Here is a 26,999-nt window from a genome sequence, read left to right as displayed (position 1 = left end):
GCCACAGGTCTGGAGTCTGTAACTATGGGAGCTGAGTTTGGAGCCCTCTCCTCTAGTCCACTGGTTCATGTCATTGCTCTTATGCCCGTGGCCTGCTGGTTTTGTGACTCGGATGGCAATGCTGCTTGAGGTCCTCCAAGAAAACTTCAAGCAAGCCCTGTTTGTCTTGGGATCACATCATCTAGCACATATTGATTCATGCAAGAAGGCTACGAGAAGAAAAGAACACGACCTTTACTGAAGTGGATGGAATTCTTAGATTTTTGTCCGTTTTAGTTAAGGAAGCATTTTAAGTCTCTCTGAACTTACCTCCCATTTGTAGTGAAATGAACCCCAGTACCAGTGTGTTAATAATGTTTACATTTAAATGTCACCATCATTGAAGGCAGAGTCAGCAGTCTATCACAGTAGGGAGATAAGAAGTATAACATGGCAGACTGTGTCAGGTAAACAATGTTCCATGAACATACATCTGAGCCTCTTGTGTTTCAGGGGCTCCAAGGGCTTAGCCTGTGGACGGTGGATACTTTGCCGGGTGCATGCATAGGTCTTACTTTCTGGCAATGCCTACAAAAGTTTAAAGGTGTTACTGGGGCGGGGGGGGGGGGTGAGACATCTGGAAGCTTTCACTGTTATCTTTTATAATTTCTGAGCTGGGTCTAGGTTTCCAGAAGATTATGTTATTCCGGTGTACCCTCTTCACTTCTAAACCAGTGACTTTCCCTTGTTGGACCACAGTGTTTACACCATTCTCAGCATCATTAATTTGAAGGTTATCTATTTAGTTGAGCAACTTATTGATTGAAAAGATACACAATTCAAAGAGAAAGACTGATTTAATGAAGTTCTATAAGTGTGCAGTTACTGAAGAATGATCCACACAAACACACACACACACACACACACACATTCATTCTCAAGATCTTGGTCTCCCTTGACAGTTTATAGTGGATGCCAGGCTGTTAGTGAGGAGGCTGCATGACAGAGGAGATTTTATGCTAGGGAGAAAGAGTCTCATGTTAAACTAACGACATTATTGATTGGAATGGAGGTGAGAAAACTTCTTCCATCACCTCCCAGAGAGATTTGTGTGGACCTCCAAGATGACTGATATTCCCCGTGGAGTGACAGACTTGGAGGTCATCAATTCAAACCCAGTTACTGTGTCTTTTTAGGGGAAAGTTAGGTGACGTCGAGTTTCCTACTCCTGTTTTAAGGAAGTCAAAAGTATATTAGAGGAAATGAAAGAAATGGGGTAGATTTTAAACAGAGAATTTCAAGGCATCCCTAGGCCATGCTTCAAAATGACAGGAGACTCTACAAGTCAATTGTAAAAATGGGATTTTCTAGGTCTCTTTCCTATTTCTTTACCCCAAAGACATCCACTTAAGCATTTGACTACTTCTTTGGGGGAATATATATATATTTATTAAAAATGTATTGCTATGCTCTTCTTAAAATCATCCTATGTGCCAGATGAAGCTGGGAGCTTTCCCGTTGGTCCTCTTTCCACTAACGTATACCTTTTCCACATCTTGCTAAACATATATTCTTGTTAGATCTTAAAACAAATAGATTATGGCTTCATTAAGGTGTAGTGACAAACAAAACATAAATATTGTGTTCAGTGTGACATAATGGCATTATAATTGAGCTAATTTATATATTTGTCATTGGTTTCACATATATAATTTGTTGTGGGACAATGATCTTTTATTCAGTCACTTGTATTATTTTTGATAAAATGCTGATTGGCCAGTAGCCAGGCAGGAAGTATAGGCGGGGCGGCCATCAGCCAGGAAGTAGAGGTGGGGCAACAAGAATTCTGGGAAGAGGGAAGTTTCAGTTCACAGGTGTCAGCCAGACAGAGAGGACACAAGATGTGACTGCCTCGTCAAAAAAGGTACCAGGCCACATGGCTAACATAGACAAGAATAATGGGCTAATATAAGATGTAAGAATGAATTAATAAAAAGCTTGAGCTAATAGACCAATGAGTTTATAATTAATGTAGACCTCTGTGTGATTCCTTGAGACTTAATAGCTGTGGGACCAGGAGGGACAGAAACCCCTGTCAACATATAATGGTCATTTAAATTTCTTCTTTAAAAAAAATAATTATTTGAGTGTTTGGCTTATTTTTAACTTGGTGTATCTATTGGTCATTTAAGAAGTTGATTGAGATCCTTATTAATTTTTGATATTAGCCTCTAGCCTCTCATTAGCTATATGATTAGCAAATTTCTTCTTCTATGTCAAAGAATGCCTTCTTTCTCTCAACTATTTTAATTTGGTGTGATTTCCTCTTCTAATTTTAATTCTTTTCCCTCTATGCATCACAAATTCTAATTGGTCTTAATAATAAAATCCCAGAGTCAGATATTAGGGGGTGAAAGCTGAAAGTTCAGAGAGGCAGCCACTAGCATTCTTTCACAAAATCCTCCTGTTGCCTCCCACCTTAGATTCCTCTCTCTGCCCAGCCATATCTTTCTGTCTCCTCCTCCTAGTGCTGTGATTCAAAGGTGTGTGCCATTACCGCCTGGCCTCCATGGTTAACTGGTGGCTTAGGTCTGCATTCTCATCTCCAGGCAAATAAATTTGTTATAGCACAAATAAAATATCAGCACACTTCCACACTGAGATTATATAAAAATGCATTAAGATTTTAACTATGTGTTCTTCTAGTAATTTTTCAGTGTCACATCTTAAAGAATAAGTCCAGTCTATTTTGAGTTGATTTTTAGCATTTGTGTGTAAACTTTGTTTTGTTTTTGTCTGTTGTTTTTGTTTTTCAAGACTTGGTTTCTCTGTGTAGGCCTGACTGTCCTGAAACTGGCTCTATAGATCAGGTTGGCCTCCAACTCAGAGATTTGCCTGTCTCTGTCTCAGAATTGCTGCATTATAGGCATCTGCCAGCACAGCCCAATTCTTCTTCTTCTTTTACATTTGCTATATTACTTTTAACTTGTATAGGTGGGTGTGCCTGTATTCTAGTATGTGTGCAGGAATTCAGGCGCCTGCAGAGTACAGAGATGATGGATTCCCAGGAGCCGGAGTTTACATAGCTGTGAGTCTCCCCATGACATGGGTGAGGAAAATGTAACTGTCTTGTAGAAGAACACTAAATACTCATAACCACTGAGCCATCTCTGCAGTCCACCCTTTTGATGGTTTCAAGGTTCCAGTCCTATCCCTCTACATGTAAATCTATAGTTTTCTCCACAAAGTGTATTGATAAAATAGCCTTTCCCCTTCGTGTGTTCCTGGAGCCTTGGTTCAGGCAGGACTACCTTTGGTCTCTCGTCGTATGTAGAATGTTGCTTTCCTTCTGGTGTTGACCACATTCTTCCCCTTGATTTCTGAGAGTTTGGTTCTTAAACTATCTGAGTTAGCATCTCTTTCTGTTTAAGATTTTTTTTGGATAGGAATTCTCTTTTTCCTCTCCAGATTAGTTTTCTGCCACTATTCCTGGAAATAGGCTGTTTTTCTCTTTCTTTTTAGACTTCCTCTATGCATGTCTGGTGCACACCACAGCATTGCTAAAGAACTATATGCTTTCTTCTCTTTTTCATTGTTTTTTTTTCTTTCCTTTTTCTCTTCTGACTAGTTGGTTTCAAATGACTTGTCTTTGAACTTGAAGAATTTTTCACATCAGCTCCTGAATCTCTCTGCAACGTTGTCTGTTTCAGTCACCATGTTCCTTGAGTTCCTTCATTTCTATTTGGCTCTTGGATTTTTGGGGTGAGGTTTTGGTACTTTGAGTTTAGTTTTTGTTTTACTGTTTGGTTGTTCATAACTCTTCTTAGGTGACTCTCAGATTCATTAAGGTGCTTATTTTGAGGTTTTTATCAGGGAGCATATAAATGTTTGTTTCGTTAGTGTCTGCTTGGAGATTTTATCTTGTTGCTTTTGGAGCATCACAGTCTGTGATCATCTGTGGTCCTTGTGGCTTTGTGATGATACATGTATATTAATAGAAATAGCATCTCTTCTGGGATTTAGGAACGACTTATAAGTGTGAAATCCTTAACACTTCAGCCTGCCCAAGGATTCTAGGATAGCCAGCTAGCTGGTTAGATCATCATGAGGATTTCTGCTAGTATTTATGCAGGCAGTATATAAACAGACTTGGTGCCTTAGTCCCCAAGTGTCCATAGTCCATGTCTTCTTAGGGCCGTGTCTGAAATCCAAACCAACTGGTGTAGGATTAGACCTTGGGTCTACATGAACAGGCCTAATGTCCTGACCTATAATGTGGTAAGGGGTGTTAGAATTTGGATCTCCAAAAGTCAGCCTGGAATCATGGCCTATAATAGCTGACATGCATCTTGAGGTAGTTTAGAAGCTTGGTGTTTTGGTTCATCTTGAAAATTCAGCTAATTGAGACATCCTGGCTTTAGGGTTGGACTAAAATAAAAATTGCTAGGAGTTGGACTAGAAATCCTGGTGATAATGGAGCTTCAATCTCTAAAGCCTCATCTGGCCTTTGGGTTTGAACCTGAAGTTTGGAGAAGACGGCCTGGCACTGGGGCAGGACGGGAACTTGGGAGCACAAGGGCTTGCCGGATTATGCTGCCACTGAGGTCTATTGTGAAAAGGAGGTTGCCCCCATCTTGCCTTTCTACATGGAGTGTGTCTCTCCTATGTTGTACTAACTGTGACTGGGGTTTGGGGTGGGTTATTCTCCCCACTATGTGAACTATGAAATTGTCCTCCCTGACTTCCTCACTGCACTTCCTCTTAATGCATCACTCCGCTCTGATGTGATAACAGCTCCCCTGGAGCCCTAAAATTTTGAGAAGGTATTTTCTGGCATGAATGGTTGTTCAGGTTGATATTTCTGTGAGGGAATGAGCATATGGAATTACCATTGTTCCATCTTGAATGTCACTTGAGTATTTTCTTTGTACATGCTGTGATACTCACTTGCATTTTGTGTTTTTTAAAGATTAATATGTATGAAGGTATTTATGAAAATTGCGTATGATTTCATACACTCCCTTCTTCATGAACAGTGTCATTATAATCTATCTTTTCTGCCTTTAAGGAAAAGACAAACAATTTTCTCCATCCTGTATAATTTCTAAAACACTTCAGTAATCATAAGTTTAGTCACTTAGCAAACACTTATTAAAAATCTACCGTAGAACTAGGAATGATGGTGCATGCCTATAATCCCAGCACCCAGCACCCAGTAGGCTGAGTTAGGAAGATCATAAGTTCAAGACTGGCCCTCATGGCCTCTGTCTCAGAACAGGAAAGTAAGGACAACAATCTAATATACACAAAGGCCTATTACCTGAACCTGTGAAATCTATGAAGACCTTTTACACACACCACTCAAATACTCCACAACATATGCAATAAAGAACCCAAACAAGTCATGTTTCTGAGGCAAGCAGGCTTAAATGCTAGCAGAAAGGGAGTAAAAATGATGTCCTTGATTAGAAGACAGAAATACTTCAAGCTAGAGGGACCCAGCTACAGTAAATACAGCTTTTTATCTAGGCTTTGAGGAGTTTTATGCAGCAAAGCATAAATGACTTCACTCTGATGAACGCAGGGAACATTAACACAGGAAGAGTTAATTTCATTCACAGTAAGTCATGCAAAATAATGATCATGAAGACTCTTAGCTACAAAGGAAGAAGAGGGGGTCGTCCAGCCAGGGTGTTGGATTGGCAAGAATCTGTCAGGCAGGAAATTTTATTTCCCAACATCTTGTTTGCTTGAACCTAAAATTTTTCAGGAGGTTTTAGGATTAAGTGGAATGTAAGCATTCTGATAGACCAGGGCATTGCTCCATTGTGAACGCAGAGGAAATGAACACCTGGGAACGCTCTGGACAACGTTTCCAGTTGTTTTCTTTATCTTGCTAAAATTTCCCCACATCTCCTGGATAGCTCAATAGGTATCGTGTTGTGGTGAGGGGTTTATGTTCATGAGTTCGGTTGTGGAAATATCATGGTTCTTGGAAGGTTTGCTTTGGAGCCAAGAGAGTTAGAATCCAACAATTCTGAGAGCTTAGGGAAAGGGAAAAGACGTCAACATTTTATGTCCTACAAAGGTCCCATGGAGCTGCTTGTCAGGGCAGCTCCAGAAGGTTTGGTGTAGCAGTCAGAGAGCATGTTTAATGATGTCTAACTTGCCTGATACACCATTTCACAAGAACAAATAGGAGGTCAAGGTAACACAGGCTCCTGAGGAACAACTTAGAAGAGAGAAGCCCTGACAGATAACAGCTGTGGAGAGCCTGGCATGGTGCTCTAGACTTTTACCTCATCTGTCTCAATCTCAGTGATTTTCTGAAGGCTGTCTAGACATTTCAGAGAGAACTATGGAGAACAAGTCCCAGGATGCTCTTAAGAGGTTCAAGTGTTTCATTACTGACTCCTGTGAACCGTCCCAGTGACCATCATTCCTGATAGGAGCAGGACAGATCTGAGTGTCTACTACAGTATTCAAAGGTCTGGTAGAGAAAACTGACCTTTCCGTGGGTGCATGATCAACAGCTAAAAGGATTATTTCTACTTTGCTGATATATCACAGACTGTGTGAGTATGTGCACATGTGTGTGCATATTTGCATATGTATACACATGTGCATATGTGTGTGTGCATCTGCATGTAGGTATGCTTATGGACGTATATACGATGTGTGCATATGAGTATGTTTATGATCATATGTGTGTGTATGTTTCTACACATGTGTGTATGTATATGTATGTATGTATCATATCTGCATCTGTAGGATGTAAAGAGGACCAAGAACGTATGAATCAGTATTAGCACCCAGAAAAACTGGGAGAGAAGCAGATTTTCACAAAATACTAACTGGTTACAAAGGATGTCTCATTTTGGGTTGATTTGATTAGCCATAATCTTTGAATCTAATTTCTCAGGTAATGTTTCTTTCGTCACTTTCCAGGGTAGCAAGCTGATTAACATCTCATTTACATTTTTATTAGCCCATAAAGCTTTGCTGGCTTGTGTCCTTCTATGTCACGCCCAAAGCAATACTTACTGTCTAATAGTAGCTAATGCAGGCCATGTCAAAGGTCTTAGTGAACGCTAGGGCTCTCTCATTTCATGTCTTACAAATGTTAAATGCTTGAAACTTTGCCGGTGGGAGTGTAAAATAAGCCGATTATGAGGCATAACCTATTATCCTGTCTCAATCTCCAAATGCCTAGACAGCAAGACGTGGCCCCTACTTTAATAAAGGAAGATGCTGCAGCATGGGACATAATAATTGGGAACACAAACTCTCTGGTTTCAACTTATGAGAAAAGCACTTTTGAATGCTGCAGAAGATGGAGTGCTCCTAAATTGGGTTTTAGCTATTTAAGACGGTATGTTCAATAAAGGTCTATCTTCATAAGCTAACCACGTGACACAGGGATGTCAGATTTGCCATCAGTGAGTGATGGCTCCAAGCACATATGGAAATATGTACAATTAATTCTGGCTTATGGGGATCAGACAACTGATGAGACTCACTCGTGTGATATTTAAGAATAACTTGTATGTGAGAACAGAGTTCACTGCCCACGCTGGTCTCTATCTGAATTATCATGGTCTAGAGGGTTCAAATTTCATGGAGAAATTTAGGATTTATTTCTTGATCTGAACTTTTTTTTTAAAGAATGAATTAGCAGTCCATACAAGTACCCCATGAAATAACAATATTTGGGTCCATTTTAGTGTTTGTGTGAAATAACAATATTTGGGTTCATTTTAGTGTCTGTGTGAGAGAGACCCTTCTTAAAATACCCACATAAGATGAATTCTCATATTTGATAAGGTGATTGCTAGGGTCTGAACTGTGCTTACCCTAAACTTGTATCTTGAAGCCCTAACCTCTCATACTCTAAGGTTTGACTGTACTTAGAAATTACATATTTAACAAGTAATTGAGTTACAATGTGATTATGAAGTGAGCTCTAAACCACTGACTATTGTTCTTAGGAGATGAGGAACCTTGGACAGAGACAGATACTGCAGAGGCAAATGCAGAAATGGGATCATAGCGACCATGAGAAAGCCCCCACCTGCATACCAAGCATGAAAAATCCAAAGTTTCCTACCCCGTGGCTTGGCAATTAAAGGTACTTCCCCAGCACTCATTCTGTCAGATGTCTCTTTTGAATCTCACCCATCCTAATAAATTCTAAGGCAGTGTCTCATAAATTTGAATGTTTGGGAAGTACCTAAGATAGGAGGGTCAGTAAGACAGATTGACATCTGAGGAATATGATCCCTTCTAGAGGGATGAACATGCTCTGAACTCAGATTGTCAGGAATCGACCAGGCTCTGTGGCTAGGCTGAAGCAACACTGACTTGTGCAGTATGGTTTTGCACAACAGAAGTGTTATATCTGCAAGGCATAACCGAGACATATCACGGTCTTAAAGAGACACCAGGGTACCATAAAGCCTTATTGTGAAGACTCAGCTCTGCATAAACAGACTGCTTTCCTGACGTGTGCTCTGCTTCTGCCTGTCATGTCCCAAGCTTGCACTTCTGTCAGGTGAGATGACTGAGCCATTCGTGTACTGAGAAAAGGGTAGTTAGCCTCCACGGGGACGTCAGCTTTACTAATTACTAACTTTATCGTCTCCGATGACTTGCCAGGTTCCTCTGCGTTTCTGGTTTTCTTGGTTGGCTTTGCCCGATAAAAATGAGGAGAAAGCCCCCAAGGAGGCTTATGTTTGTGTATTTGGTACAAGGTTACTGAAAGGTCTTCGGTTGTGAATCAAGAGGGACATGGAGGCAGAATGACCTTTGCGGTAAGAGATTTATTGGTTGTTATTAACGCTGTGTTAAGAGAGAAAGTGAGGGCTCAGAAGAGAGTTCAGTCCCATGGGACAAAGTAAGGGTTCCTTCTTACGGGTCACAGAGAGAGGAGGTAACAAGCCTCCCTCTGATTCCTGGGTGGTAGGTGAGTCTGGGAGCAAGGGCCAGTAAACTTCCTTGGGGAAGTGAGCATAAGGGTGCCTTCTGCTCTCCTGGGATGAGGGTATCTATTAGGAGGTTATAGATGGATTCTCAGACTAGCTGTCAGTGGGTGTCTTGTCATTTCTTCCACAGCTGTGGAAGAGGGAGGAAGAGGCTGCACCAGGTGGGTGTGGCCCCATCTGCTTCCAGCTCAAAGCTCACAGCTATCCCCTCAGCGTGTTAAGTTTTCAACTGTTTTATTTTATTATTTGTTTGGATTTCAAATAAAGTTCACAAGATGCTGAAGGCAGCTATGGCCCTGTTACAATATAGATTTATCAGCACAAAGGAGAACTTATGAGCAAGGTGGAGAGATAGATGTACATTGCAATTTAAGATCTCTGTTGTCTAGGTCTCTGGGGAGAAAACTAAACCCATTACAAGAGAAATAATTCGGAGAGCACTGGGAGCTTTGTGGCAAATAAAACTGTCCACAGAAACCCTGGGATGACTTAGGTAAGAATGGATTGAGAAACCGTCAACTACATTTCCTTGAAACCAGAAGTAAATTCCAAAATAACTGGAAGCTCTTCTGAGCTTTGCTTGGGGGAAAGTGCAGGGCAGAAGACCTTCAGTGTGAATGTGATGTCCTCACCCCGCCCCCCTCATGGGTCACTCTGTACCTATGGCTTTCTTTGACAAGCAAGCCCCCCAACCGTCACATCGTATATGGGATCCTGACTGACATCTTCTTTTCTTTGCTATTGCACAGTAACTGCTACTGGTGACTGATCAGTCTACTGACAGATGCAGAAAGAACTGCAGGGAGAAGAGTTTGACAACATTCTGTAGAGCTGAATGATTAGGGACAGAGCACTGAGTGTCTGTGTACGTGTGTGTGTGAACGTGTGTTCTTATGTGTGTGCATCCATGTACGTGTGTATCTCTATATGTATGTGTGTTAGTGTTTATGTGTCTGTGTATATGTGTGTGTGTGTGTGTGTGTGTGTGTGTGCCTGTGATTTTCTGTGTGTGTATCTCTCTGTGTGTGTATATGCGTGTGAGTCTCTCTCATTGGGTGTGTGTGTGTGTGTGTGTGTGTGTGTGTGCATTATATCTCACTGGGTCCTTCTACTCAGACAGTTAAGGACCAAGTAAATTTCTCTTTGTTTCAGTCAATAATGCTTTAATCGTTGGTGTAGTGATTCTTGAACTTCATTTGTAAATTTCTCTTTGATTCAGTCAACAATGTCTTAATAGTTGGTGTAGTGATTCTTGAACTTCATGTTCTTTGTGTTTTGTGAAGATAAGTCCTGTTTTAATAATAAGTATGAGTCACTGTGGAATAATCCCCCATTTTGTTATGTGCCTTTGAAATTGGGTTATATGAATGGAAATTCTTGAAAAGAAGCTGTGTCCAGCTGTGTCAAAAAAAACTACTGTAAGAAGTCTGTCTCTGTAGAACAATGGGAATTCCAGGACTGTGAAGAGGTTGGAATCTTGCACCTTTAGAGAGTAATTACCTTATCTTGGGTAACTGTTAGGCCCCTGGAAAGCTGGTCCTTGTCCCACACTGCCCTAGGGGATGTTCTATCGGGAACTCACCAAGGCCAGCTGGACTGGGTCTGAAAAAGCATGGGATAAAACCGGACTCGCTGAACATAGCGGACAATGAGGACTACTGAGAACTCAAGAACAATGGCAATGGGTTTTTGATCCTACTGCACGTACTGGCTTTGTGGGAGCCTAGGCAGTTTGGATGCTCACCTTACTAGACCTGGATGGAGGTGGGTGGTCTTTGGACTTCCCACAGGTCAGGGAACCCTGATTGCTCTTTGGGCTGATGAGGGAGGTGACTTGATCGGGGGAGGGGGAGGGAAATGGGAGGCGGTGGCGGGGAGGAGGCAGAAATCTTTATTAAATAAATTAAAAAAATAAGAAATAAAACTTCTTAGAACCTATTAACTCTGCAGAACACTAAGATGATCATCAGATAGCGTCTTGGGCTTAAAAAATTGCTGCTCCAATCTCAGTGTGTTTGCCTCGCTGCTGTACCCACCAATGCCTTTACAACTTAACTTGATCGATGAATTCCTTTGTTTTATAAACCTACAGAAACTGATTCAGTGTTGGAATGTGGAATTCGGGGTGACTTAAATGTGTGTTCCTGGGCCTTGGGCACTCAAAATGGCTCCAGCATAAATTGTTTCTTCTTCCCCTTAAGGTGAGAGCTATGATTTGACCATGACCAGACCGAAGCTCACCTGGTTAACGTCTGCATTATCTGAATTCCCCGCACAGTGGTCCTCATTCAACTTTCTAATCCTTAGTTTCCTCATTGTGCAAACTGAGACTGACATTAGCTATTCTCAGAAGAGACTGAAGAGCACATTACAGCCACAACAGAAAAATAGCAAACCGAAGCTATCTCTTCTATTTTCCATGCTCAAGAGATTGTGTGATGAATGTCCATTCCTGTACCCAAAGAGAAGAGGGTTCAATGCATGTTTATTGATTGTTTGGGCCTTGAACTAATCAATATATGCATATGAATTGATAGATGGATAAATCAGAGAAATATTGGAGCCAGAGACAACCGATATTTTCTTCCCGTTTACAGCGCAGTAAATTCACATCTGCGCCTCAGCTTGCAGTCCACATGTCTGAGAACCTGCGGCATGTGCCATCTTCCATCATTGAAGTAGACAGCTGCCCAAGTCAATGGAAATTTCATTGTAAAATTGTATAACGGAATCCACAATTACAGGAGGCCACACACACCAGGGGCATTCATGGAAGGTCTGAATTTGATGTGTGGAGACAGAGTCCTGTCAGGCTCAGCATCACACATTGTTTCACAGAGGAGGCAGACAATGAAGGACTTCACTATGCCATCGCCTCGTCCACTGCCTCAAGAGGAAAACAGAGCAGTGTGCACCTACCTGCACCTGTCTTAGTAAAGAAACTGTGTTACCCACGGCACTCAGCACCATGTCACCCCTGGAATTTCACCCAGTTGGCTTTCCTCAGGACAGGGACAGCTGCCTTTCCCAGCTCCCTCGCACACCAGGGGGCCCTCTGACCTAAGGATCCTCTTCAAACTCATTCGTCTATACCTCAGCATAACATAGCTTTCAGGTATTGTTATTATTTCTACTACAATTTCTGCACATAAAACTTTGAACAAACATATAGTCAAAGGAAACTTCTCCATTAGTTAATTGCCAGTTTAAACGTTAGCATCCCTTATTCGCAGGAGGTGAGTGCTGTGGCACCCGTGGGCTGGACTGAAATTTATGCACATGGCTTTTTTAGATAACCACGCCTATGGTGAGGTTTGCTTTACCTTATAAACTAAGTGCAGTGAGTAATTAGAAAATACAATAGATAGAGAGGTTACAGCAATACACTATAATAAAGCTTTGTGTAACCCTAAGGATTATTTCTAGAATTTCTCATGCAGTGTTTCTGAACTTCAGCTGACTGTGGCTAACTAAAAACTCAGGGGGCCGGGCGGTGGTGGCGCACGCCTGTAATCCCAGCACTCGGGAGGCAGAGACAGGCGGATCTCTGTGAGTTCGAGACCAGCCTGGTCTACAGAGCTAGTTCCAGGACAGGCTCCAAAACCACAGAGAAAACTTGTCTCGAAAAAACCAAAATAAATAAATAAATAAATAAATAAATAAATAAAAACTCAGGAAGGGAAGCCACACTAAAGGAGAGGCCGAGACATGAATCCTGCAACCTTCCTTTGGAAACTCATCCCCAAACCAGCACAATGGAGCAGCTGACTCTTTCATGCAGTCCATGAGCAGAATGCACTGAAAATATTCATGGCAACGGTAGTTCTGGAAAGCTACAAATCTTTGTATTTTTAAAATATACTCTTAAAATTTTAATTTATGTATGTCTGTGTGAACAAATGCTACATGAGTCCAGTTGCCCAGGTCATGTGTGTGGACCCTAAGGGTATCAGATTCCCTGGAGCTGGAGTTACTGGAGGTGAGGTTGTGAACTGCTTGATGTGGATGCTGGGAATAGAACTCAGGTCCTCTCTGCAAGAGTACTGCTGAGCCGCCTTGCTCGCTCAAAAATTTACAACTGAAGATGGTGATTTTAGGGTTTTTGCTTTGTTTTGTTTCTTTGTAAACAGCGTTTCCCTTCCCTGTTTTTGACCTGATCAATAATTCAGTTAGTATGTAAGAAGAACAAAGATGTTATGTCTGAACCCGTTTCATGAACAGTCAGTTATTGACCATAGGATTCATTAAAGTTTGTACCTTGGGTAAGGAGGAACATTGGGTAACACACCAAGAAATTAACATAGGTAGAAACCTTCCTGCAATATTTCAGTAGAGTTTCCCTGAGCGGTGACATCAGTGCAACATTTTTTCTCTGCCCAAGCCATAGCCCCAGAAAACAGCCTATGAAGTAAGTCGCTGTGAGGGAGCACCCTGCTGAGCACCCCTTTCAAATACTGGGGCTCATGGTTGACTTTCAGGGGAGGGCATCATCCATTCCCCAGTTCTTCCACTCAGATATTTCAATATTTATGGCTCTAGCTGAATTTCTTTTTGTATGGGGAGAAGAAACTGCATTGAAGTGAATTTACTGAAATTTTTGTCTCCCCATAAGTGGTGCAAAACCGACTCTATATTTACGACATCTCTAGACCTCTGGGGTAATTTTGTAGTGAGTAAGGTCTTATAGTAAAGAGAAGGGATAGAAAAAAACACTTTGTTCTTGACAAGAGACTGTTAAATGCGAGGACCTATTGAGTGGTGTTTTAGGAGATACGGCTCAAGTGTATTCCATAGATATTACATATGACTTTATTTGTGAACTCAGTTCACATTTGGTTGAGGGATTGTGCACTCCTGGAAAAAGGTGCAGTGTAATTCAGAATATGATAATTTTTATAAACAATTATTTAATAAGGAGGAAGAAAGCATCTTTATTACTTTAAAGAGCTTCATGATCTGGTACATCTTAGTAGACTATGGGACATTGAAAAGAGTGACTGAGACTCCAGACAAATCTTTAACCTGTAATTGTGAGGCAGTTTCTCTCAGGAGACACGATATCGAATTGAGCAGGGACAATAAGAAATACTCTTGACTATTTGTAAAGCTAACCAGATATTGTCACGGTAGTCTGTTTAAAATTTAATACATTGACAAAGTTAAGACAAGATCCGGACATGTCCTCGTGGCTTTATCTGATGCTGCATCCAGCACACCCTACTGTGGTTGCTGTGGCTCCTCTTGCCGCTCTGGGCCTTAGTGTGTTAGCTCTCTAGCCTGTGCTCCTCCACCGTCAAGGCTGTCTTCTTCACACCAGGCTCTGTCAGCATCCCTGTCCTTCAGACGCTTTGATATAGATCTTACGTACACGGTCCCTATTTCTCCATCCTATCATTCTATAGCACTCCCTGGTAATTGAAATGATAGACTATTTTCTCTTCTTCACTGTCTGGCTTCTTGTTTCTAACCGTGCTGCACTGAAATGGAGATGCTGTCTGCTGTCTTAGCCCTGCCAGCTCAGCACTCAGAGCAGAGTCTGGGGTATGATTTGTGTTTAATAAATGTTTCTTCAAATAATGAATAAGGGGGTAGAGTAGAGAACAGACTTGCATCTCTCTTCACTCTGTAGGAAGCAATCTTCAGAGTATTCTGTGTGGAAAATTTAATTAAACCCTGTGAGGAGCCTACACTTATTTTTTCAGGAGTTGAACCCAGGACCTTGCATGTGTGAGGCAATACTCAACCACTGAGCTACACCCCAACCCTTCTATTACTGTTTCCAAATAAAGAAAGAAGGTCATGAGCGTCAGTCAGTAACTTCCTCAGAGTTAGAAGAGAAAGCTGAGGAGGCTGAGCTGCCTGAATCCAAAGCATTTACTCCTAATCACGGCGCAACACCTCTTATACCCAGACATCTTAATATTAATTGATGTTTGAGAACATGTTATATAATGAGCTGAACTCAGTAGAAAATCACATTTACGTAGCTAAATTTGACTGTCAGAGTAAATGAGAGCAAATGAGTACGTTCAGTATTAAATAAAAAGTAAAACAGCTCCTCGGCTCTGAAAACCCTGTGTTTCACACAACCAAGAATATGGCAACATTTTTTTTTCCTTCTCGGGTGAGGGAGGCAAGACTCACCTCTGGGTGACCAGCTATGGCAGCAATGTGGAGGGCTGTGAGGCCACCATAGCCCACTTGCTGGACATCGGCTCCGCTGTGTAAGAGGGACGTGATCAGTTCCGGGTTATCCTGTAATGAGATACAACTTGAGTGTTTTCTTCCACTAACAGCAGGTGTGGAAGTTGTGCTGGTTCTTTGGTTGGGTGACGCTTAGATGCTCAAAGAAAGCCTGAGTGTGACTTCTGTCCCAAGCTCATATTAGTGAGCAGAACGGTTCAGGTGATGGCAGTGTAAGAACAAACGGCACAATAGAGCAGGAGCAATCAACCCTGGCACATAACCCTGAAAGGTGCAAAGAGCTCCCGCCTAGAGCAAGGCTCCAGCAATAACATCAATTTTACAAGTAATTCACGCCAACAAATATGACTTCCTAGTAACCCAGGTTAACCCCAAAGAGGTCAAGTAGGCCACGACAACAAATATGACTTCCCACTAACAAAGATTGACCCCGTTAAAGAGGTCAAAAACTCACAGGAAGAGTGTGAAGGTTTAAGTTATTTCCTCTTTTAAGAATGAAGATGAAATATTTCTTCTAAGATGAAAATGCGACCTATATAAAGCAAAACACAACTCACTGGGCTTTCATGGTAGTTATGCAATTGCTTCTTCATCATACAGTGGCATCGTGGGATATAAACAGAGTAGGTTAGTATTTTCTCAGCTTGGTTCAGAATATGCAAGGGTGATGTGACAGGTCAGGTATTCACAAAACCCAAGATGTCAGTGGACTTCGTGTTCAAGTCTTCATAAATAAATAAACAAATCCATAATCTCAATGCCTGTAGTACGTGGCTTGTGGATACATAGAATGGCAGGATAGAGGAATCTTTAGAAGATGGGATCATTCATGAACTACATCCCATAATTTCAAACTAAATACTCTAATTAAATTCCATAGCTGAAAACTAAGTTAATGTCTTAACATTATCACATACAAACATATGAAGGTTTAGAAAAAAGTTATTTCAGAGTTTACAACTTAGGCAAAGATCTTCAAATAGCAAAATCATGCTGCAAACTTAGCCTCCACCCAGCTGCTCTAGCAGGAAGGTTAAAGACCGTGGAGAGCAAAGCCTGTTGGTCTAGCTTGCTTTTCTGTTGCTGTGACCAAAGTAACTGGGAGGAGGAGAGGGTTTCATCATACTTTTCCAGGCCCAAGTCTGTCTTTGGGGGAACTTACACAGGAACTCATGGCAGGAACCACGGAAGAATGCTTCATGTTGGCTTGCTCCACTTGCTTTCTTATACACCCAAAGCCCAGCTGCCTAGGGATGGTGCCACTCACTCTGGGCTAGTCCTTCTCACATCAAACACCAATCAAGACAATTTCTCACAGACATGGCCATGGCCACCCTGGTGGAAGCAGTTCTTCAGTGGAGGTCCCTCCCTTCCCAAATGACCCTACACCGTGTTAACAATAAAACCTAACTGGTACACATGGGCTCTTCCAGCTGCATCTAAACACAAACACATAAATAGACGTTGGAATACCCTGCACTTAAGGTTTCAGTGTGTCATGTCAGGACAGCTCTGTGGGCTTGTAGGAAAATGGAGGACTCACTTTCTCTAAAGGTTCCCTCCCTACCTGGATAGTGTCTGTAGGCTGGGAGGCTTGACCTTCTCTACAAGGTGTCCTCAAGCCCAGATGCCTGACCTGTCTCAAGCATGACCTTTGACACAGATTCTGTGTCTGAAGGCTCTTCCCCTGCTGCCCCTGAGAGATAATTAGGTTTTGTGCTCCCAGCTGTCTGGTAGTATCCTGCTGACAAACGCAATTTAGGTGATGCCACAGGTCATGTTCCCATCCTTATGTTTCCCCTCTGCAATAAAGCTGAGCTGTGTCACTGATGCAGACTCCACGAAGGCTATTTCTGTCACACTCACAAAGCCCCACATGCCACCTCTGTTACCTTTGTCTTTGCAGCCTGGTGGCCAATGAACCACAGGAAAAGAGGCCCGACAAACAGACAAACCAACCCTGTCTTTATCCACCCAGCAAACACCTCAACTTTCTTAGATCACAGCATGTCCTCTCAATCCTTGCCTTTATTTTCTGATCTTCTGGAAAGCATTATGGAGCTAAAGAGGGCGAGTCAGCAGTTCCTGTGGGTAGGTCTGCTCCGCACTCTCTCAAGGGCAAGTGTAGATCTGACCAGTTCTTTGCTGTGATCTCCTCCTCCCCAGTCTTGCTTCTGCCTTTTACTTCAGAAGGGGTGACTGGAAATCATTTTCTTGAAAGTTTCAATCCTTGGATGCCGCTTCTCAGCCATCCCTGTAGGCATTCCAGGTCATAAAGAGAGCCTCTTTCCTGTACGTTTAGGTGGAGCCAAAGATGGGATTTGAGCTTAGGTATGTGTACTCCAAACAGCATGCTATTCTGAACCAAGCCACTGCCAGTCTCTGACTCCCAAGTCCTTTCCATCACACGGTCAAGCCCTTGTCATGAGCTTTTCACTGTAGCGCACAGGGAAAGGATGCAGCCCTTGCCAGCTATCTTATCGTGATGCAGTACATGGGATCACATACGAAGCTGAACTGGGACAGAGCAGGGAAGAGCCCCTCACACAGTGTGCCAGTCTCCGTCCCCTCTTTAGTACCCTGGAAGGCTGAGTCTCAGGGTTGGTCCCCATCCTGGTTTGCCTTATTTCCTAACATTCATTTATTCGTTTGTCTTATCACTGTAGACGCGGATTGGAGACTGTGAGACCCAGCATAGAATAAGTACAGAGATAAACCAGGGATTCATATCATGACTGTGGTAAATGTAACAGAGACTCAGCTAACTCAGGCTTGGGAGAGAAGGTCCTCCAGAAAATAAAGCTACCTGATGTAAGAGTTGAAGGAAGATAATATTTGTATATTAGTGGTTGCTCCAATTTGTGAATGTAAATGTTTAGTTAAAGTTGGTGTCCATTTGTAAACTCTGTTTTTAAAAGTCATCATTACTTGGAAACTTGAGTTACGTATGCCAAAAAATGGGATTTCTTCTCTTAAATATTTTCCCCTTCTTCTTCAGAGATATTACTCTCTTGACAAACTACCATTTGGGGAAAAAAACACAATCCTTAGTCCAGTCATTTGTACAAATAGAAAGACAACTTGTATTAAAAAATCAATTTAAGTTAATGAATCTTTTAATCTCTCCTCTAAATCATTGGTTCTTAATTCTTGTCTTGGGATTGAATTGTCTTTTTGGTTGTCAAAACTGTTAATGAGGGCAATGACTAGGGCCTTGTTTAGGAAAGAAGATAGGGATGCCCCAGAATGTTTTGCCAGGAGTAGAAAATACCCTCACTACAGGTTTATTTCATCTGTGATGCCAAAATTAAGACTGAGTTATTCCAGTATGAGAAGAGCCTTTGGAAGTTGTGGGACCCTAGTTCTGGGTTCTGTATCTTGATATTGCTGAAACAAAACTCTCAATTTCTTAATAAAATATATGTGCTAAGAAGGAAGATTGAATCAGGATGAGGAGCTCAGAGGGCACCAGTTTGCCACACCCTGTGAGAACCTCCGAGGTCTTTGAAAGGTCTGGCTTTGTAGAAAAACCCAGAGCCCTCTCTCCACTTCCTTTCCCTTTGTAACAAATATGTATGATGATTTACAAGGAGATCTTGGTAGAGATGTACACAATGAAACAAAATAAAAAACTATCATCTTTCGATATCGGCTTTTAAGTTATGAATGCTGGAAAAAGACTTGAATTAAAAAACTACTGCTTTTGAACCACTAAAGATCTGTCATGGGAAGATTTTCCTGTGCATTGTTGGGGGCGGGTGGCTGGAGCTCAGTCAGTGAGTCATTCAGTTTTTTGTTCATTTGAATTCCGACTTGACCTCTTCCAAACCATATCAAGGTTCAATGTATTCTTTCCAACATCTGTATTCATTTTAGGGGTGCACAGTTTCAAAATATAAAAACTAGATATTCTGAGGCTTGGAGAAGGGTTTGGAGAAGAAACTTTATTCTCCGCTTAGAGCTTAGAACAGGGAGATGCCTGTTGCAGCCGGGTGAGGTGATTTAATGAACTTAACCACTAAGCAACTAAGTTTCAAAAAAATCAAACCTCACAAAATGATAAATATCTTCAAAAAATTTCTATGCAGAAAACACACATTGCATACCGCTAACTTAAGCAGCACAGAGACGCTGCAGAACTTAGATTGGCTTGGTTTGCTTTGCTCCGTGAGACTGGGGTTCTCTCCAGGAAACCACTCTGAATCCAGTAGGAAGGAGACATTTGCTGCTGCTCTCCTGAAATGACTCTTTTCTTTGTCTTCTTCTGTGTTTTTTTGTAAATCAAATTTGTAGTCAAGCCACATCTGAAGTACACGTGTCAAAATATTTGCATATGGATTTGTTTCCAAAGAGCCTATTTTATCTGTTAGCTGATTGTTTGCTCAGTAGGTATGTGGACAAATGCCTGCATAGGGGAATGCTGCCTTTACAGAACACTGGAGGAAATCTAACTGCAGGCTGACACCTTTGATGCGATTCTCATCTCTTTGAGCTTGCAAACCATATGCCAAGACCCTTTTCTTTTTATTTTCTGTGTAAAATGGATGATACACAGTGTTTAGTACTTGTTTTTTTAATTAAATTGCACAATAACGGTTAATTTTATTTACTATTTTCCACATAATAGTTATTTTGCTAGGACTAAATATGCTCTGTCCTTGTAAAACCCCAAATCACCTAATAAAACAGATAGTTATGTTTGCTTCAGTTTTTCTTTCTCTAGGGAGAAGAGGTGAGACGGGGAGTGAGTCTAAATGCATTGCGCATGCTCACAGTACTCTGTGCATTATACCTACAGCCCTCCCGCTGTGTTCACTCTGCTGTGGAGATGGGAAAGCTGAAGCACAGAGGGAAAGATGCAACCATAGCCAGCAAGCTCAGGGGCTTGGCTGAGAGCATTTGTGAAGCTGTGTCTCACCAATAAGCATCAAAGACTGCATGCGGCAAGGTCAAGATACTCGCTAGGTCCTGCACAGGCTTCATTGATCATCCATGTCCTCTCTGGTGAAGAACCAGGTGGACAAACTCATACACAGTCCAATAAGAGAATGCCAAGACTGAATGTTTGTGTCTTACCCCCAATATGAAGGTGTTTGGAAGTAGTTAGATTTAGAAGTCGATTTAGAGGATGTTATAAAGGTGGGGGTCTTCATAGTAGGATCACTGTCCTGAAAGGTGTGGACAAAGAGCAGACAGATCTCTCTCTCTTTCTCCCTCTCCCCTCTCTCTCTCTCTCTCTCTCTTTCTCTCTCTCTTTCTCTTCATAGTGGGATTACTGTCCTCAAAGGTGTGGACAAAGAACAGACAGATCTCTCTCTCTCTCTCTCTCTCTCTCTCTCTCTCTCTCTCTCCCTCCCTCCCTCTCTCTCTCTCTTCCACACAGCCAGTGAGAAGACTGTCCCCAGGAAGAAGGCCTTGCCCCAAAGCAAATCTGCCTGCACCTTGATCAAGGATTTCCTAGTCTCAGAATTATGAGTTGTATATGTCCATCATTTAGCCACTCAGTCTAGGATAATTTATCACAACAGTGCAATGACTCCAAAGAGAAGTTATTAAGAAAGAGTAATCACTTGACAATAAGCACATTATATAAAAAACTAAAGTCACCCTGTAGGAAGAAATAACATGTCCTGAACATTTCAAAAATTAGCCTTCAGGAATGGGATTTCTGTTTCTTTCCATGCTTCTGGGTGAGTCTGAAAGTTTTTCTTTGTTATTATTACTATTGTTTAGTATTAATAAAAATAATCGATACTATGTCTAGATACTAATCTGCTTGTGGACATGTCTATAAAATATAAGAAATGTTTCAGGATATGCAATTATAACATGAATCTTAGTTCCATTTGAAATTCACTTTAAGCTAGAAAATGTTGATCTTGAGATCATGATGGTACCATGGCAGGAACACAAGATGCCCCTGAAGGAGCTAGGATACCATTTGCTTTAGTATTATATGTGTGGGAGGAGATACTTACTTTTGCCATGAGGGTTAGACCTGCAAACTAAATTGCATCAGAATTTCTAGCTCCTGACTCTTGGATCAATTCAATGTAATTTTGATATCTTTTAGCAAATATGAATTTCCATGACAGTCTAATAATAATTTAAATGGATATTGGCTAGTATTTCTAAGTTCAATATACTAAAATAAAACAACTATAACCTGCAAAACAAAAAAAGAAAGAAAGAGAAGAATCCAGTGGGGAAAATGAGGCCCTCTTTTAGCATGATGCAATCTCCTAGATGTTTAGAGAGGGCAGAGCAATCTTTGAACAAGCAAACAAGTGCCTCTCCCCAGACCTGTACACAAAAACTGAAATAAAAGTCTGCATGAAATTGAGGAAGAACAAATATTCAATACAGCTATGAGGATTGGGGCTGGGATCAACTGTGGTAGATTATACTCACTTTTCTGATTCACTAGACCTCACTCTGAGCATCACTGTTTTCTCTGTAAAACAAACACTCAGGTGGCGGAGTGAGGGAAAACCGCTAAGACTGGAGTGACTTATATTATTTACACATATAAGTGTGCATTTATGACAGTCTGGAGGGTCACTTCCAACACGGAATATCCCAGGGTGCCCTCCTCATTCTATGCCAGTTCTGCCTGCTTGGGGTGGAGTAGAGATCAGGGCCATGCTGTCCTTAACAAAGTCTATAGGAATGAAAATGGCAGACCTTGTAAACTGCCAAGTGAAGCGCTGGAAACCCGTTTCTCGTCAGTCTGGATGGACGGAGCCCTTTTAACATAAGGGCGCGGATGTGTGACTTGTTGCCTAGAGAGAAATAACAAAGGCTGATTTATTGCTGGGGCGGACTGAACGACATCATGTCTCCCTTTGACTTAAGGATAAATGCCATCCTGACGTGTGAAAATGTCAGCCCCACATTCAAGCCCATTCCTCAGCGATTCTCTTCGTTGGCAGTGTTACTTCACACACGAGTTTTTATCGCACGTATGCAGGTTTGCACGGATGTTCCGTATTGTGAGAGACTTGGCTCATGGGCTTTGTTTGATTCAACACCACACAGTTTTAACTTGGGAATTTAACTGGCAGGGTGGCAGATGTGTGTAATCTCGGCACCCGGGAAGTTGAGACAGAAGGACTGCCACAAATTTGAGGCTAACCTGGACTACAGAGCAGGCCTTGTCTCAAAAATGCCAAGCAAAATAAAACGGTCATCTAATAAACCTCTAGTTGAGAACAGAGGTGACAGTCCAGTGACTGGGATCCTGCGAGGTTCCTCTGCAGTAGAAGCTACTCCTGGCAACCAGCTCCCATTGGAAGGAGTAGACATGAAGGTGAGCCTGTTCCCAGGGTTTGGCACTCAAGGGACCATCAGTCCACTAGTGAGGCAGCTCCACTACTACATCCAGCTCTGCTCAGCTTGAGTAATAAATAAATACCAGCTTCCATTTGACAATTCCTTAGCTTTATAGAGCTGACACCATATGCGGAGACCCAACTGAAGTGGCCGGGATCCTTGTAAAATCAAGTGAAGTACAAGCAGATAAAGACTGTGTCCACCACCCTGAACATTCTCCCCTGTCAGAGCCTATGTTTGGTGTTTCCTCCTCTTCACACGCACTCCTGTTTCTTATAGTAAAGGGTCTGTCTGATCATATGTAAAGGGATGTCTTAAGGGCCACTCCACTAAACCCAATCCCTGACTGGCTGCCTATTATTAAAAAAAACATTTGTTGATTTCCAGGCAAAGCAAGTTACTTAGTTTAGGAAGAAAAAAAAAAAGATTAGAAATTCACTGCACGTACTGGCTTTGTGGGAGCCTAGGCAGTTTGAATGCTCACCTTACGAGACCTGGATAGAGGTGGGCAGTCCTTGGGCTTCCCACAGGTCAGGGAACCCTGATTGCTCTTCGAGCAGATGAGGGGGGGGGGGGACTTGATCGGGGGAGGGGGAGGGAAATGGGAAGCGGTTGTGGGGACGAGGCAGAAATCCTTAATAAATAAATAAATTAAAAAAAAAAAAGAAATTCAGAGATGCAGAGCGGGAACCTCAAGGGTCACCACTCCTGGGAATGTCACCAAGATCCAGGGAGAAAAGCCAGAGAGAAATGGAGTCTGATAGGGTCCTTCTGCTGGTCACTCAGCACACCTCATATGCCCTGCCACGTGGGCAAAGATCTGGTTTAAACAGGATTCAGGCACTTACCGCCACAAACACAACACAGGTGCAGCAGGGACAGCCCGCTCTCGGTGCGGTAGTTCAGACTGACTTCTCGGAAGGCTTCGTCAGACCTGAAAAAGCAATGACAAGCAATCAGAAGCTTGTCTCAGCATCTGCCATTTGTTTGAGAACTAAATGCCGGTCTATAAATCCAGAAATGTATTTTGTTATATGACTTTGCTGCTAGAAGAATTGTGAATCCTTCATACCAAGAACTGAAACTTGATAAAAATGATATTAATTGTTGAAGGGATCAAGTTAAAGACTCACATATATACTCTGGGTTCTAATATATTAATATAATTACATAAATACATAATTTAATTTTATCAAGCCCATTATAAGGAAGTAAAATTATATCTTTCACAATCAAACATTCGTATTATATTTGTAGACAAATTAAGATATCCACAAAAGGAAGAAAGGAGGAAGGAAGGGAGGGGAGAGGAGAGAGAGAAAAGGTTGTGCTGTGTGTGATAAGAGGGTGGGAAAAAGATTATAAGCCAAATGTATGACAATTTCTGCCTGCAGCCAACTTTCCTTGTACTCTGACCGGGTCAGCGTCCTCAGATCAGGGAGGTCTGACACCTGGGGAGGTGCTGTGAAGGCTGCTGAGGAGAGGAATGATGGCTTTAATGAATTCCTTGCCTTTATACTATCAAAGATTTTGCCCCCTAGAGGACCCTGGGAGCCATAGGTATCCTTTCAACAGGAAGTTAGAGCTAAAATTCTTGACCTCTTCAGGTCCTTGGCACTCCCAGGACATTTTTCAGTAGAAAAGAGATCGTGTCCTTGGCCTCTGGGCTGGCTTCAAGGGGCCTTGGGCCTATTTTAATCTTAGCAGCGCTAGAGAAATGCCTGATCTCTGGTGGGAGAGCCAGGGATTCCCATCACCTTTAAAGCACTTAGACTTGAAAGACTTAATAAACTCAGACTATTTGCATCAAGGCTCCCAGTTAAGAACTTCAAAGGCTATTGGAATTTTGAAACAGAAAAAATTCTATTCTCCAGGGTGCTGCTAAAAAGAGAAGGGCTCCAAATCCAGAAACCTTGAGAGGCCCCAAGAAAGGCTTTAATTAGCAACTCTGAGCCCTGTGGTCTGTTTTCTTAGACAAGGGGATATTCTCCTGACTGACAAAGCAGGCTCCACTGCCCACACTAGAAAGGCATTCAGGTCACGCGAGCTTGTCCTTGCTCAAGGGAGGAGGAGGTGGTTTGTTCCGAGCCAAGTGCAGGGTCCACAGCCTGGGAAATTACTCCACATTTTATATCTGAAAGTGGAAGTCAGATGGGAGTTTTTATAATCTCAAAACAATGCAAAGGTCATAGGTCAGATCATGTAGTAAAATATTTCAGCATTACTTTGTAAATTTTGGGTTTTGTGTTTCTGTGTGTAGGTATGTGCCCATGAGTGCAGAAGGGGCCTCAAATCCATCTCACCTGTAGTTACAGGTGGCTGCAAGCGGGCCTGAGGTGCAGAAAAATGCACTTGAGTCTCCAGTATGAGCAGTGTTTGCATTAACACTAAACCCGCTCTCCAGATCCCTAAGTCATTTTGTTGACTCAAGACCTTGGTGGGCATAGAGGATGCAGAGAAGTGGGGCAGTCTCTGCCATAGGTTCCCGCTGTATCGGATGACAGTCTTAGCGTTAGGTTGGTGAAAGCTACTGGCCTATTGAGCTAATATATGCTAAAGGTTTTACTTGTAATTATAAGGACATTAGGTCAAACACAGAAGGTGGTCACTAAGTGGCTAGTAAGGGGACTACTTGTAACCTAAGATGATATGGTTCTGGACTTGGCCTATTGAGCTAATATATGCTAAAGGTTTTACTTGTAATTATAAGGACATTAGGTCAAACGCAGAAGGTGGTCACTAAGTGGCTAGTAAGGGGACTACTTGTAACCTAAGATGATATGGTTCTGGACCTACAATAGCCAACACTTAACAAGCAGATAAGATTTTACCAGTCAGACGTCACTATAGAATCCTTCCAGTAGGCGTGGCTTTTTGTTTGCTGTTTATTTCAGCTCTCAGGAACTGTGACATGCCCATCCTTTTAAGGCTTTCCTACACTGAAAAAATAAGTTTTCCCATTTTGTAAACATCAACAGCTAGTAGGTTTTGCTATCTCATTTCTTTAAAATTTTTAATTATAAATTAACTCTCTATTATATTTGTATGTATGTATTGTACTTGTTGTGGCTGCGTGTGTTTAGAAGTGTAGGCAGAAAACCACACAGGATATCTTCAAAGGGGATAAGGGACAGCTAATTGGAGTCAAATATGAATGAATATGGCCTGGAAACAAAGATTTAGGTTAGCCCAAATCTCCATGCTACAGCATAATAGAAATTTGATAAAGCTTTTTATAGTAACAGGAGAAAATCATAATTCAAGGCCCTTTTAAACACATTAGTGAAATATTAGGTAGGCAGATTACAACCTTAGGTAGGTGGGTTACAGCATTGGGGTACAGTGGGAGGGGACTACTCAGACATTATCTGACCACATTCTTACCCTTTTGGTTGGTTGAAAACTCCCAGCTTAAAGATCATAAAGATTTTCAGTCACATACAAAGGAGGGTAATAAGTATTTTTTAGGGAAGTGAATGTGCCCCGAGATTATTTGTCTCTGGGCTTGCAGCATTCTAACTTGTCCACATCACTGAGGGTCTAATAAGCAGATGTTTCAGTGAGTGGTGTGTGTGTTTTCACATACTTAGTTCAAACTACAAGCAGTCCTAAGTCCCCACTTTTAGTTTGTGGGTCCCGGGAATGGAACTGGAGGGTCAGGCTTGGTTGCAAGTCCCAGTACCTTCTGGTCAGCGTCCCAGGTCCATTGCTGTATAATCTTAACAACATGGGAAGTTATCAATTACCCAGGTGTTCCAAAGCTGACTGTTTTCTCAGTATCCCTGTTTAAGTTACATTCATTTGGTTAGATCAGAAGAAACCCATCCTTCCTTGCTGCTCTTGGGGTGATGGCCAGTTATGGTATTCCATACATTAGCAGAGTCCCACCCCAGCCCACCAACACCCTATTCCTGTTCAGTGGCATCGTTTCCTGGGTAAAGGAAACTCAAGAAAGAAGTCTCCTCACAGCCTGGAGCTTCAGGAGTGCTATGCACCAGAATCTTCACAGGTCCCCTCCCTTTTCACAGATGGACATGTTTCCTGTAAAACCTAGTCTACGACCCCCACACTTTAGCGGGGAGGGGAGAGAAGGAGGGAGAGGAAGGGAGGTAAGTGGAGGGAAAAAAGAAAAGGAAAAAGAAAAAGAAAAGAAAATCTAGTCTACCTCACTTGCAAAGCTAGTACATGTGTGGTTTAAAGTCACAGACAGTGTGACCTAAGTTCTGAAAAAAAAAGCCACACCTGTGTTCTAAGACACTCTACTAAGCACAGTGACTGATCCAAGCTAATGACTTGGGAGAGTGGACCTTTGTTATGCTGCGCTGTCTTCAGCCACCCTAGTGGCACTCACTGCCTTCCTCTGCGTCTGACCTAATACCCTTGTTTCAAGTACAACACTGATACCATACACTGTTTAGAAGCCAACCAAGGGCAGAATGTTAACGTTACCTCATTTCTGAAAATTTGTGTGGTTCTTCTCTTGCTACTTTTAAATATTTTCAT

The 26,999-nt window shown here is 42.0% G+C and overlaps 1 protein-coding gene across 2 annotated transcripts in view; it reads right to left on the bottom strand.

The window, feature by feature from the left end:
• The window catches only part of LOC121447239 (serine/threonine-protein kinase TNNI3K), a 217,186-nt gene that overhangs the window by 182,208 nt on the left and 7,979 nt on the right, over positions 1-26,999 (bottom strand). For both annotated transcript variants that reach the window (XM_041650381.1, XM_041650390.1), the window contains exons 3-5: positions 23,345-23,430; positions 21,849-21,946; positions 15,105-15,215 (exon numbers count right to left, since the gene is read on the bottom strand). In XM_041650381.1, the coding sequence (XP_041506315.1) occupies positions 15,105-15,215; positions 21,849-21,946; positions 23,345-23,430 (295 nt within the window). The remainder of the gene's footprint in view (positions 1-15,104; positions 15,216-21,848; positions 21,947-23,344; positions 23,431-26,999) is intronic.

Source organism: Microtus oregoni, unplaced genomic scaffold, assembly GCF_018167655.1.
Source record: "Microtus oregoni isolate MIOR12 unplaced genomic scaffold, Mior012 000000F_ref0000247, whole genome shotgun sequence".
NCBI lineage: Eukaryota > Metazoa > Chordata > Mammalia > Rodentia > Cricetidae > Microtus > Microtus oregoni.
The sequence above is the reverse complement of the archived record's forward strand: the minus strand, read 5'-3'. Positions and strand labels throughout refer to the sequence as shown.